The sequence below is a fragment of the Hydra viridissima genome, unplaced genomic scaffold (genome assembly GCF_058129835.1).
Source record: "Hydra viridissima isolate aposymbiotic clone 2 unplaced genomic scaffold, HvirCarnegie_v1 scaffold_1, whole genome shotgun sequence".
NCBI lineage: Eukaryota > Metazoa > Cnidaria > Hydrozoa > Anthoathecata > Hydridae > Hydra > Hydra viridissima.
The window spans coordinates 30,575,283-30,587,685 of record NW_028324300.1 but is presented as its reverse complement, the minus strand read 5'-3'; the positions used below and the strand labels follow the sequence as shown (position 1 = coordinate 30,587,685).

At 28.9% G+C, this 12,403-nt stretch overlaps 2 protein-coding genes across 8 annotated transcripts in view; both read left to right on the top strand.

Annotated features, from left to right (window-relative positions):
• The window catches only part of LOC145192391 (target of rapamycin complex 2 subunit MAPKAP1-like), a 33,229-nt gene extending 30,009 nt beyond the window's left edge, over positions 1-3,220 (top strand). For all 7 annotated transcript variants that reach the window (XR_016454573.1, XR_016454571.1, XR_016454570.1 and 4 more), the window contains exons 13-18: positions 1-25; positions 1,404-1,523; positions 1,807-1,883; positions 2,082-2,213; positions 2,614-2,752; positions 2,841-3,220. The exon at positions 1-25 is cut by the window's left edge and continues 82 nt beyond it. Coding sequence is in view for 4 of the 7 variants with exons in the window: in XM_090094176.1 (XP_089950302.1) it covers positions 1-25; positions 1,404-1,523; positions 1,807-1,883; positions 2,082-2,213; positions 2,614-2,752; positions 2,841-2,971 (624 nt within the window). In the remaining 3 variants the exon portion in view is untranslated. The remainder of the gene's footprint in view (positions 26-1,403; positions 1,524-1,806; positions 1,884-2,081; positions 2,214-2,613; positions 2,753-2,840) is intronic.
• A 3,354-nt stretch (positions 3,221-6,574) lies between these two features.
• On the top strand, positions 6,575-8,794 carry LOC145192355 (uncharacterized). Its single transcript, XM_090076721.1, has 3 exons — positions 6,575-7,478; positions 7,562-7,670; positions 7,859-8,794. Exons 1-3 carry the CDS (start codon positions 6,650-6,652, stop codon positions 7,980-7,982), a joined length of 1,062 nt encoding a protein of 353 aa, XP_089932847.1. The 5' UTR covers positions 6,575-6,649; the 3' UTR covers positions 7,983-8,794.
• Positions 8,795-12,403: the final 3,609 nt, after the last annotated feature.

The following is a 12,403-nucleotide window of genomic DNA, read 5'->3' as shown; positions in this document are numbered from 1 at the left end:
AAAAAGAGAGCAATTAAGAAAAATGGTAAAAAAACATTGATTTTAATATCTTTTTGTTAGTAAGGTGTTTGCTCAAAAGTCTTTAATACCGTATTCAACCACAAATTTTAATTATAATAAGTTAAATAAATGTTCCATTGTTATTTTTATGCATGTAGTTTGTTAATGTTAATGCAAAAATCTTTGAAAATAAAAATAAATAAAAAAAGCAAAGTGAAGCTGAGTAGTAAAAATAAGCCAATTGTTTTGTTTGCTATGAATGATTCTAAGTTGCTAAAAATGCCTCTGAGTACATCATGCGATTAAACATTTTCAAATGCCTGGTTGTGTTAAGAGGAAGCCTGACAGTGATTTGAAGAGGTCAGTTCAAACTCCTCAGTTGATAGAGGCAGTCAATGCTCAAATTTCTCAGAATCCAGTACAATCAATGAGGAAATCAGCTAAAGAGCTATCTGTCAGTGAACACATCATCAGAAATGTGTTTAGGAAGGATCTGAAGGCAAAGTCATGAGCCAAAATTAAGAAACATCTGGTTTCCCCAAATACAGAAGAAAAAATATTTGAAAGAACAAAGAAACTTCTGAAGAAGGGACCAATGACCATCCTCTTTTCAGATAAGAAATTGTTTTTTGTTGATTCTGTCTCAAACACCAGAACTACTCGTTATATTAGGTATCAACTAGGCAGTCCCAGAGCATTATCAGTTTTATTAGGCATCAACCAGTCTAGGCAGTCCAAGATCAAACATTCAACTTCAGCTATGAAATCTGGGTTGATTTCTTTTGATGGTCTCAAAATACCTCCAGTCTTCATCAAATCTTGTTAGAAAGTTGACACCAATTAGTATATTTGAATCCTAGAGAACCATGTCAAACCCTGGATTGATGCCCATTTCTTTTCAGATGACAATGTTGTGTTCCAGTAGGATGGAGCACTTCCACATGCATCCCAAAAAACATAGAGGTGGCTCCAGGAGAACCTGCCAAAACACTGATCAAAAGAATTATGGCCTTCTGGAACTTCAGATTTGTCATCTTTTTATTATTTAATCTGGACATATGTGGAGTCAAGATCAAATCATTCAAATTCATTTCCCCACAACAGTGTCAACTCCCTGAAGGGTGCTATCTAAAGGGAGTAGGACAGGATGCCCAAGGATACAGACCACCTGTTTTAGGTTTAGGAGTCTACTTGAAGCTGTGATTGATGTTGAAGGAGGATATGTTGAACTATAATGTGATAAATGTAATTCTAAACAATTTTTATTAAATGAATTCTTTTTCAAGTTTTCATTCCACATTAATTTTTGTCAAAAATGAACTTTTTCTGAAATTTGTGGTTGCATACGGTATAATCATATATATAATAAATCATACTCCTACAACATGTTTTCATAAACTTAGGCCGGGGATATCATTTGGAAAAACAGGGAGAAGAAAGAGTTCCTATTGATTTGGAAGCAACACTAGAAAGCATGGGAACAACAAAGTTTAATTTTGTAAAAGATAATTCTATGCGCGATAGTAAGTTTTACATTTAGGTCTTGATGTTCATACTTAATTTTATTTTCTTACTCTTTAACATTTTTTAAACATTTTTAACCTAAAAAGATTCTATGAGAATTTTTTTAATCTGGAAAATTATATTCTCTATCAAAATTTGTAATAGAAATCACCAATTCCATAAAATTGAACAAAAAATGATAGTATAATAGATTCTTTTGCATCATTATCATACAATTTTTTATCATTTAAATATTTCATATTCAAAAGAGAAAAAGTGAAAAAACTTTTAAATCAATCACAGGTAAAAATTCTGATGACAAAGAAATTCACACAAAAACTTCCAGTGCCCAAGATGAAATAATGAGCCTACAGTATCGAGTATGTTCTTCTTAACTAATAACATTTTCAAAGAAAAAAAATTTTTTATCTGCTGTAATAATGAGAATGTGATTTTAACTAAAAGTTTGTGAAACTTTTCTATTATTTCTGTTGTTTTGTTTTTTTTCTGTTTTATTTTATTCAATTTTATGTCATTTTTTTTCTTTTGCTGATTCTTATTTTTATGTTCTTAAACAGTCTTATCAGGTTATGCTTATACATCGGTTGCGGGTATCAACTGAAGTATCACTAGGAATACATAGTCAGAATATTGAAATTGATCCTGTTTCTCAAGTGAAATCACAAAAATTCTGGACTAAAACTAAGCCTGTATGTTTTGTTTCCTTTTTTTTTTTTTTTTTTTTTTCTTGTTTCATTAATGAAACTAAAAATTCTTTTAAATTTATAAGAAGGCTTTTTTCTAATATTTAATCTAAACCTTATAAATCAGGAGAATTTTACTTAAAGACCTCTTTTACTTAAAAAATTATATCTATACGTTAGCTTTGGTTAATATCATGGTCTAGTGGCCAGTGAGGCAAGACCCACTCTTGAAGGCCCGCAACTTAGGAATTGTGTCTCAGCCAAAAAGCCAAAAAAGCTGACACCTTAATATGATAATTTGAATGACACTTTTAATGATACATCCTATGAAACATCTTATGAAACATCTTAAAAGTGGAACTTCGAATGATACTTTTAATGATACTTTAAATGTAATAAAATTTAGGTTTCTTTGGCTGTTGATACGATTGCTGATTGTGAAATGGTCGATGAGAAACCAGGGCGTCGTGCTGTGTTTCGCATTTACTATAAAAAAGCAGATTCTTTTAAACATTACGAATTCGAAAGTTCCATGGAAGTTGCTAGTAAGTTCAAAATTAATTAAATTTTAGTTTTGTCCTAAAATTGTTTATAACTGTCTCTTTAGTTAATTTTTTTTTAATATGTTTTAAGACGAAATCGAACGCAAAATTAGGAATATTCTCAAGTCTCGTCCCCAGGCTGTGCGCCAAGAATTTCTAATAAGTAGAGAAAAAAAACAACGCTCTCTCGAAAAAGCAAAAAAAAAAGTAACGATTCCGTAGATTTGAACAAAAGTATTTTGGGAAACCAAAAAGTGTTTTTGGCTTCAAAATAGTTCTAGACATTTTTTTACTGAGACAATCTGAGTTTCTGCTCCTCGGCGATAAATTGTGGTATGAAAGCTGTGACTGCTACTATTGAAGAATTAAAGAAATTGGAAGTAAGACATTGAGCTAAAATCGTGTATAAAAATTTATGATAAAAAGTTCTTGTTATATCCTTTGAATGCTGATAATCAATAAGAAAGACGCTAATTTATGATTTTCTTTGAAAGTTGAACATTTTTCACTTAGAGTCGGTTTTATTACTTTTTTTGTCTTACGTAAAAAAAAGTTTCTGCAATAATTAGTGTGCTATATGAAGTGTGCTATAAGAAGTGTGCTATATTAGTGTGCTATATGAAGTGTGCTATATGAAGCGTGCAATGCGAATATAACATCTTACAATCCTTAAGTTTTGAACGTGGTGTTTTTTTTTAGCTAAACCTGTATCTGCAGGCTGATAATGCAAAGGTTTTTCTGCAAATTAACTTTATGTAAACTATATTTTAGAATAATTTCAATAAAACGCAATGGGCACGTTCTACGTCAGGCTCTTTTCTAACAGCTTATATGCAAGTAGTTTCATATGAACATTTTACTAACTTAAAATCAATTCTTGCTTTCATTTTTTTATAATTGTTGATAGTTTCTACGAGTAATTGCTACTAATGAAGCATATAAACTGTAAGACAAGAGATAGAAAAACAGTAAAAAGTCAGACCTCACTGCATTAGTCATAAAGTTGAGGAATTTGCTTTAAAGAAATTTTTCCGAAACTTAGGGACGTCAATATGCTAAACAAGAAGCCCTATTGATAGTTTAACGTAGAAAATAAAGTATTTTCCCCCTTTCATTTTTTAAATGTTAGAATTTTTCTTTTTTTAAATAATTTCTTTTCTTCGACCTTAAACTGTGTCATTCCTAGTTTAAGAAGAAAAACTTATTACGATGAAGTTTACAATTATATATCTCTATCTGTATATATCTATATATAAACGTTTTAGTTTTACGTCACAGTTGTTTTTCCATATTTATAAAAAGGTAAAATATGTTTCGCATTACATAATTCTTTAGCAATTCATGTTTAACTTTCATTTGTAAATATCAAATAACAGATTGTCTACTATTAGACTCCAAGATCTTTCCTGAAAGTGAAATCTGGCTTTTTTTATTGTGGAGTGTTTTTTTTTTTATAATGTATACGAAAAATAGGAATAATATATTTTGTTTGACTGTTTATGATAAAATGTTCCTTTTTAAATTATCCTCTGTAGATTTCTTGATTCTTACTCCATTTAATAACAAATGAATATAAATAAACTGCTAGAGTTTATGAAAGGCAGCTCCAGTGGTCTCTCTACTTACGGTTAAATATTTTGAAGCTTACTAAATTACCAGGCGTTGACAACATTTCGCTGGATTAAAAAATTGAAATAATTATTTAAAAAGCAAATTTATACTATGAATTGAATTAAAGTGAAACTATATTTAATTTTGTTTTTTTAATATAAGAAACTCATAGTTGTGTCACATGTTGAAATGGAAATTTAAATTAGTGATGATTCCATTATGGCTTTTTCCAGTTATCCGGCCGGATATTTTTTTTCGAAAAAGATCGTATCCTGTGCATTACTAGTTATACAGTCCCTGATCAAGTTATTGGCCCATATAAATGTGATATTGCAGTTTTTGTCATTCTAGTAGTAAAACTTGTTTTTCTTCAAAAATACAGAAATAAATTTTATATTTATATTATATACAATTACTTGCACAAAATACTCAAAATAAAGATAAGAATATCTTCCCTTATTTTTTATCACTACACAAAGACGATACAGCACACTATAAAAACAATTTTAAGCCATATTTTTCAAATATTCGTAATGCTTCCAATGCCTGATAACAGACCAAAACATACTTCAGGAGGATGTTTAATTGCCTAAATTATACAACTTTCATGGAATTTTTCATTGACAGCATTTTTGACATATTGAGCCTTTTGAATCAATTTCTTTTGTAGGACTCATCGCTGAAGCATACCCTAAGAAAGCAGAATAAAATTATATAGAATATGAAGACGGAAATACTAAGAGAGAGTTATTATATTAAGTATTTTAACGACTGTCTTTGTTACATAATTTGCCTTGTCTCCAAACACATAATGGGCGGCCATTTTTCAATTTCTCTTGAATTCACTTTTCAGTGTGTCTTGATCACATTTCCTTGATATTTCACTTATTGAATAACGCTTGTTGTTCAACAAATATTGAATGCTTTTTTTTCAGAACTAATGTCTTCTTTCCCCATTTTATTATTTAGAACTTTTAAAAAAACTATTTTAAAAAAGATAAAAATTGTTTTCTATAGAAAAATCTATAAAAAAGTATTGAAAAAATTGTTTAAAAATTGTTCAAAAGTATAGGTAATAATACCAATGTTATCTAATTGAATCACAATGGTTAACAAAAAACAGTATAGATGATACTTAATAGTATAGATGATAAAACATAAATTTCTTTAATTAAGCAGATGCCACTTATCTCCTTAAAATTGTTGCCACCGTAAAACAATTTAAAATTTTTAAAAGCTTGAAAGTATTTAGTTATAAACATAAAGATATAAATCAACTTGTAACAATACTAATGTAACAAAATATTACAATCTAATTTAAATGGCACCTAAAATATTAAACCGTTAAAATTCAAAAGAATTGATGAGGTGGGGTGATAATTTGATCAGGGACTGTAGCCTTACAGAACAGAGTTAAAACTTTTCGAAAAACGAGAATATAAAACGTTGAATTTCATAACACTAAGAGATATTCCAGATACAAAGAGATAACTGCGGTTTTTGAGAGGCACTAAAAGGTATTCTGCAGTAAGTGACTCTTGTAATGTCATCCATCGAACAAAACTTCTTTTAAAGTTAGAGGGAAACGCAAATGTCTTCAAAGATCCTAGTTCAAATTTAAAATGATTAACATTCTATTCAATAACTACTGTCACCTCTATTCAACTCATTTATAATAGATAATATTTTAAAATATTTTTAAGAAACAATAACACGTTATGTTTTTTTTGTGTGAATTACTACCAAATTAATTTTTAAAGGTTTGTCAAACTTTCCTACAGCTTTTTTTACTCCAGCCGGATATTGTCAAAGAAATACTTTGAAGTAGTTTTTAAAAACAAGAGTCTCCTAAAGGTCAAAGTTTTTCTTTAAAATCTTCTAAAAAATGTAATGGTTTTTTCAACTTCAAATCAAAAGTAAGTGATTATGCTATAACCACTAAATTGTTCGAATACTCAAAATTTATAAAAAGAAGATTGCGAAGTGCAGAATTAAAAAAAGAGAGAGATAACTCCCACTTCCAATGTTTGATTGATTCAATGATCACTGATTAACAGTTTTCATTTCCTGTGCGCAATGTGTTTGAAATCAAACATTTAATACAAAACTAAGTTTTTAAAAAAATCTATCAATATCAAAAATTGATGTTTTTAAATATTAAAAGAAGTTATAGATTTTTGTCAATTATTTAACACTATTTGGTTTTGAATAGAGAAGAAGCGTGGGCTACCATTTTGATTTTTTGCATTTCAACAAATTTGAACGAAGTTCATTGAAGAATTTTCACTGATGAAGATTAAATGTTATGAGTTTTTACTTTTGTTTCGTTTTTACGAATACATAAGACTTTGCTCAACGCAGCTGAATTCAGAACCGAACGAAAACACCATCATGGCTGTTGAAGATTTCCAAACCAACGACTTAAGCAAAGACATAACTGAAAATTCAACTCCAATCTTTTCGTCAAATACATCACAATTCTCCTGGGATATATCGCAGTATCCCAAAAGTGAGTTTACAGAATTACAGTTTTCATTAGAAAAACAAAATATAACCATCTTTCCAACTTCGGCACTTAGCTTAATGTCTTCTGAGTTTTTAACAATAATTTCAAATAATATTGAAATTTTGACATCAATGTCAGGTATTGTCGATAGTTTAACAGCGATCTCCAACAATACAGAAGCATCAATGCTAATTTCAAATTTTGATGAAATTTCGACATCAATGTCCAGCAATACAGAAATATCAATGCTAATTTCGAGTTTTGATAAAGTTTCTATAGAAAATTACAAAAGTACTGAGAATTTTGCACGACTTTTTAGCAAGGCAGAGTTATTCTCATTAACCACCTCTTATGTCAATATAAGCTCTTCTTTAGATGCCAATAGCTTTTATAATAAAAATATAAAATCATCGTTGATGCAAAGTGTTACAGAAGAGGATTTGTTTGAAACTCTGTTTTCATTTTTCGAAGAGTTGAATTCTGTCACTTCACTAAACGTTTCTTTCAAAACCATTAACTACAGCTTGTTTAACTGCTTGACTTTTAACTACACTGGTTATAATATAAGTGAATACAATTCAACGTGGAGAAAAAAATGTATTATTGAAGAAGGTATGACATTTTTTGAAGTCATTTTTTTAGAACAAAAACATAAATATATTAAAAAAAAACAAACATGCATTTTTGAAATTTAGCAGTCAGCCCTCCGTGGTATAAAAATCCAAACATTTACTTTATTGGTGGTGGAGTCATATCAGGGTTAATTAACCTTTTTATTTTGAAAGCGATTTGCAGTTATTGCAGGTAAGTAGAAGGATTTTTGTTTTAATTGTACTAAATGTAACAACGTCGAAGTTTTATATTGTAGCATTGCACCTTTCTATTGTAGCATTACCTTTCTCACACCTCCTTTAACACCAAAGAAATAAAATCTAAAACTTTATGGTTAAAGTTTTTTTTGTCTTGCTAACTTATAAACCTCATTTTTTTAGTAAGTACTCTGGCGATTATCTTCCTCCGCGGCATAAACTTCCTCCGAAAAGAAGAAATAAAGATGCTTGGGTACTAAGGCACATAGATAAAATGCCAAACGTAACAGAAGTCACTACAACGTAGTTTCAAATAAAATCTTTCGTAGAACGAGAGAAATGCTTTCTGTCCAGACAATCTTTTCCGTATCACGAATTAAATGTTTTTGCAAGTGATTTGGCTATGTGCGGTGATTAGGTTCCTTACACGATGGTTTGAACGGCAAACGATGGTTCAAAACAAAATCGACAAAACAAAAAACCGACACAACAAGAAACCGACACAACAAAAAACCGACACAACAATTGCTATGTCGGTTTATTGTTGTGTCGGTTAACTTAATTGTTTCGTTTACTACTTATCAATTAACTTGTTCGTATCTAAACTTTCAAATCCTCTAAAGTTCTCTTAAAAATTATTAAATAAATTTAAAGTTGTCAAGATTGAAATTTCCATGCAACTTTATATAAAAAAAGCAACAACAGTTTGATATTAATTGATAATATAGTTTTCAAAAGTTGTTGATTTGATCAGAAAACGCGTTTTTTTTTTTTGAAACCGTTGTTGATAAAAAAAAACGCATTGGTTTTATCAAACAGTAACGTAAATCAAAATATTATTTGATCTGAATCCTCAAGAATGAACAATGAATCCTCAAAAATAAAAATGAATCCACAAGAATGTCCAATAGGAATTTTTTTAAAGCTGAAAAAAGTTTTTTCTGATTATTAGAAGGGTTTAAACTGAAGAAAGCCCAATTATGGTGAGGATAAAATTTCAAAAAAAATAAGAGAAGACATCTACTGCAAATACTAAATATATCAAAAAGCAAGAGCTAAAATTATAGCCTAACCCAAGCTTAAAGAAAGTAAATCCACCACCAATAAAACCAAAAAAAATTAAATTTACATTTGAAAAGATTTAAAAGTGACTGCTGGTAGTCCCTATAAATATCTGTAACGTCTGCAAGTGTGAAGGAACACGTGGAAATTAGTCAGTTAAAACATTAAATTACTTCAAAACTTTTTGATGAGAAAATGGTTGAAATAACTTTCATCGTGCAACTTAAAAGTTCAACCACTCAAAATCATAGCAATATTTGTATTTAGAAGATGGTCCATCACTCAAAGATACTTTTTGCAAGTTTGGCTCGCAAAACCCTCATAAAAATGTTTGCTTATATTATGACGTCAATATAGACGCATCGAAATCCATCGAACGAAAAAGCTGACGCTGGTTTTGCTTTGATCATTTTAATAAAAGCAATGATCAACATTAAACACTTTGAACTTGTACTTGATAAATAAAATCATCAAATTTAAAAGAACCCAAGGCAAAGCATTTTTTTAATCTAATTACTATGAGGAAGGAAAATGAGAAAAACTTTAAATATTATCCTTAAGTTTTACCCGAATCAAACATAAAATTCGATCGAAGAAAAGAGCGAGCCAAAACACCGGGTGGGCATCAAGTACAGTTAAAAAATTAATAAGTCACACTATTAAAGTTGAAATTTGTTTTCGCAAAAAGACCAGAAATACACATGTAACTTCACTGATAATATTATATTAGTTTAATTAATAAAGTTCGCGAAAATTCCGCAGCCATTTGAGAAAAACACTAAGTAAAAGATAACCAGTAAAATCTGTTTTAAAGAACCATGACTAAGAGGTGAAAACAATAGCACTAAACGAACTTGAGGCTAAAATCCATCTGCAGACAGAGAGAAAAGGAACGGTTGAGAAAATCTTATGAAATTTTTAAGGAGAAGTTTTAATGAGTTTTTATGGTTTTTTTGGAGATTTTGTAGGATTCCCCTAATGTGGAGAGTTTTATGAGAAAGATTTTTAAGGTGGTTCACCTATTTGGCGAGATTTTTCTGAGAAAATTTTATGAGAAAATCAATAAGAGAATTTTTTATGGAAAATTTTATAAAGAGATTTTAGGAAAAAGAGGAAAAGAAGATTTCAAAATGAGAATATTTCAATTACATATTATTATTGGTATTAACTTTATCATTATTTGTTTATGTTAATGTTAAAAGAAAAGACTCATGAGATAAATAAATAATTGAGATAAAAAAATAATTGAGAATACTTACCAAATAATATATAATAAGTAAGAAAAGAAAAACCAGTGGTAAGCATTATTTTTTTTATATATTATTATTTTGTATATATTTCGATTTAGGTATTGCTGTTATTGTTACCTACATACATTAATATTTTTATTGAAAAGTTACACCATCCTCACATTCTATAGCAGCGCCACTCAAAAAAACCGCCCTTACATCATTGACACCACCACACATAATCACCGCCATCACACCAATACCTTACACATATTCTCACCTCTTACAATTGTCACACGTCCATCACCCTTCACAAATGTCACACGTCCATCGCCCTTCACATGAAAAAAACCTGCTCTCTTACTCCCATAATTTTTACACTTAGAAAAACCCTGACAGATGGAGAACCTTGCCCTCACAATACTAAATAACGTTTTTGCATTTTTTTTCTCATTAACATTAACACCCGAAGTTTATCGAGATAAGTTTTTGCAACTGAAGAACACCATTATTCAAAACATCAGGGAAAAAACGGAAATTTTTTTTTTGTGATATTTCTGGCAAAAAGATCTTTATTCTTTTTTTCCAATTCTGCCATGCAAATCAAAAAGATTATATATATAGGCGGTGCGTTGGATTTACATAATTTTTTCACTATTAGAAAGGAAATTTTATCTTCTAAAAATTGCTTAATAAAAAAAAGCGTTTTTAGATTTGTTTGAGAAAATATTCCCTAAAGTTTACCGAGCTTCTCAACTTGCCCCAGCGGGGGGTAAGTTGAGAAGCTGTGTGAGTTATGTTAAAGATAAAGCTAGTAAGTTAAAACTTTTATTTCTGAACTTTTGACTTTTTTATTGACTTAGTAATATTTAAATGAAAATATTTTAAAAAGAAGCAAAAATTTTATAGTTTTAAATCGCATTTACATATTTTTTTAAAAAAAAGGATTTTAGATATTATTTTTTATTAATTGTTAAGAGTATTTAATAATGATTAATTTAAAAGTATTTATGGACCTAAAAACGTTTACCCTGAGAAATTTGTTTCTCCGTATCCGATAATGCCGTATTATTAATTAATTTTATTATTTTATTAACTTTTTTCAAACCTGCCCAACTTACCCCGACTAGAGTAGGTGACACAAAAGTTAGAGTATAAAAAGAGCTAAAATATTTAGGGAAAAATGGCCAAGTTTAATTGAAAGTCAAATAAATGAGTAAAATATCAACACTTAAGTGATGCCAGATAAATGTTTTTTTTTTAAGAAACAATCAAGAGAAAAATAGCAAAAAAAAATTTTTTTATTTTTTTAGTCGAAAAATCGAAAAAGTGCCTGTGCATCTCACTTGACCGCGGTCCAACAACCATTTGATGCGCATTGCATTATCATTTTATATACCTATCTCTCATCCATTAGATGTTTTGTCATTTGATGCGTAGTTTTTGAGATTTTAGTTGTCCAACTTGCCCCTATGTTCAACTAGTCCCGCTCTTACGTTTTTTATTACTTATTAAAGTGAAGAGTATTTCACTTATTTTCCCTTATAAAAAGTGACTTTCATTAAAATTTTTAGATAACATAATAAAAGTTAATTGTTTTTTTAAGATTTGCTGATTAATGTCAATTTTATAGAGCTATTTAACTAATATTTTACTAATTATTTACCAATTTAACTAAAAATCGATATGGAATAATATTTTTTACGTTATAGTTCCTTTTTAATTTGAGTTAAAAAATCGCCTGATTACTTTTTTTTGTTTTTCGTGTTTAAATCGATGATCTGTAAATTTAATCGACGAAATCTATTTAAACACGAAAAACATCGCAAATAACATATTGCAGTCGTTACGATTATGAAACTTCGTTTTTCTTCCTTCCATAGAATGATTTCATCAAAAACCTTGTGCGTTTGCGTTTCAACATTGGCTCTTTTTTCAATGTGTTTAATTTACAATTTAAAAATTCAAGCTAGTTCAAACATTTGGTCTCTCCCATTAGAAACGAATAATTATGAATAAAGTTCAAGCTTCTATATCAGTCTTGCAAAATAAATCGCATTTTCTGAAATTTTTTAAAATAAGTATATAAATCATTTTAAAACTTGATTTATTTAAAAAGACAGATACAAAAGTTTGTGCTTTAGTCGTTAACATTCGTTATTATTCGTTATTTATGACAAAACAAAATCCTGATACTTCATTTTAAGTTGCAAAAATAAAACTTTTAACATATTTCAAATCGTAGTCGTTAAAGTAGAAAAATGTCTTATTTTTGTCAAAGCAAAATTTTTGGAATATGATTTACACGATGAAACTTAATTATTTCTATTTAAAATTAAAATTTTTTTTCTTAAAAGTTAAAATAAAATGCGCATCAACAGCAAAAAAACTTCCATTAAAACTAGAATATTAACTAACAATTTAAAATTTTCATTAA

Excerpts from the sequence above, each read along its gene's own strand:
- LOC145192355 (XM_090076721.1), top strand. The coding sequence starts at position 6,650 with ATGAAGATTAAATGTTATGAGTTTTTACTTTTGTTTCGTTTTTACGAA. Across the intron at positions 7,479-7,561 it reads AAAATGTATTATTGAAGAAG|CAGTCAGCCCTCCGTGGTAT; the intron begins GTATGACATTTT and ends TTTGAAATTTAG. Across the intron at positions 7,671-7,858 it reads GCGATTTGCAGTTATTGCAG|TAAGTACTCTGGCGATTATC; the intron begins GTAAGTAGAAGG and ends TCATTTTTTTAG.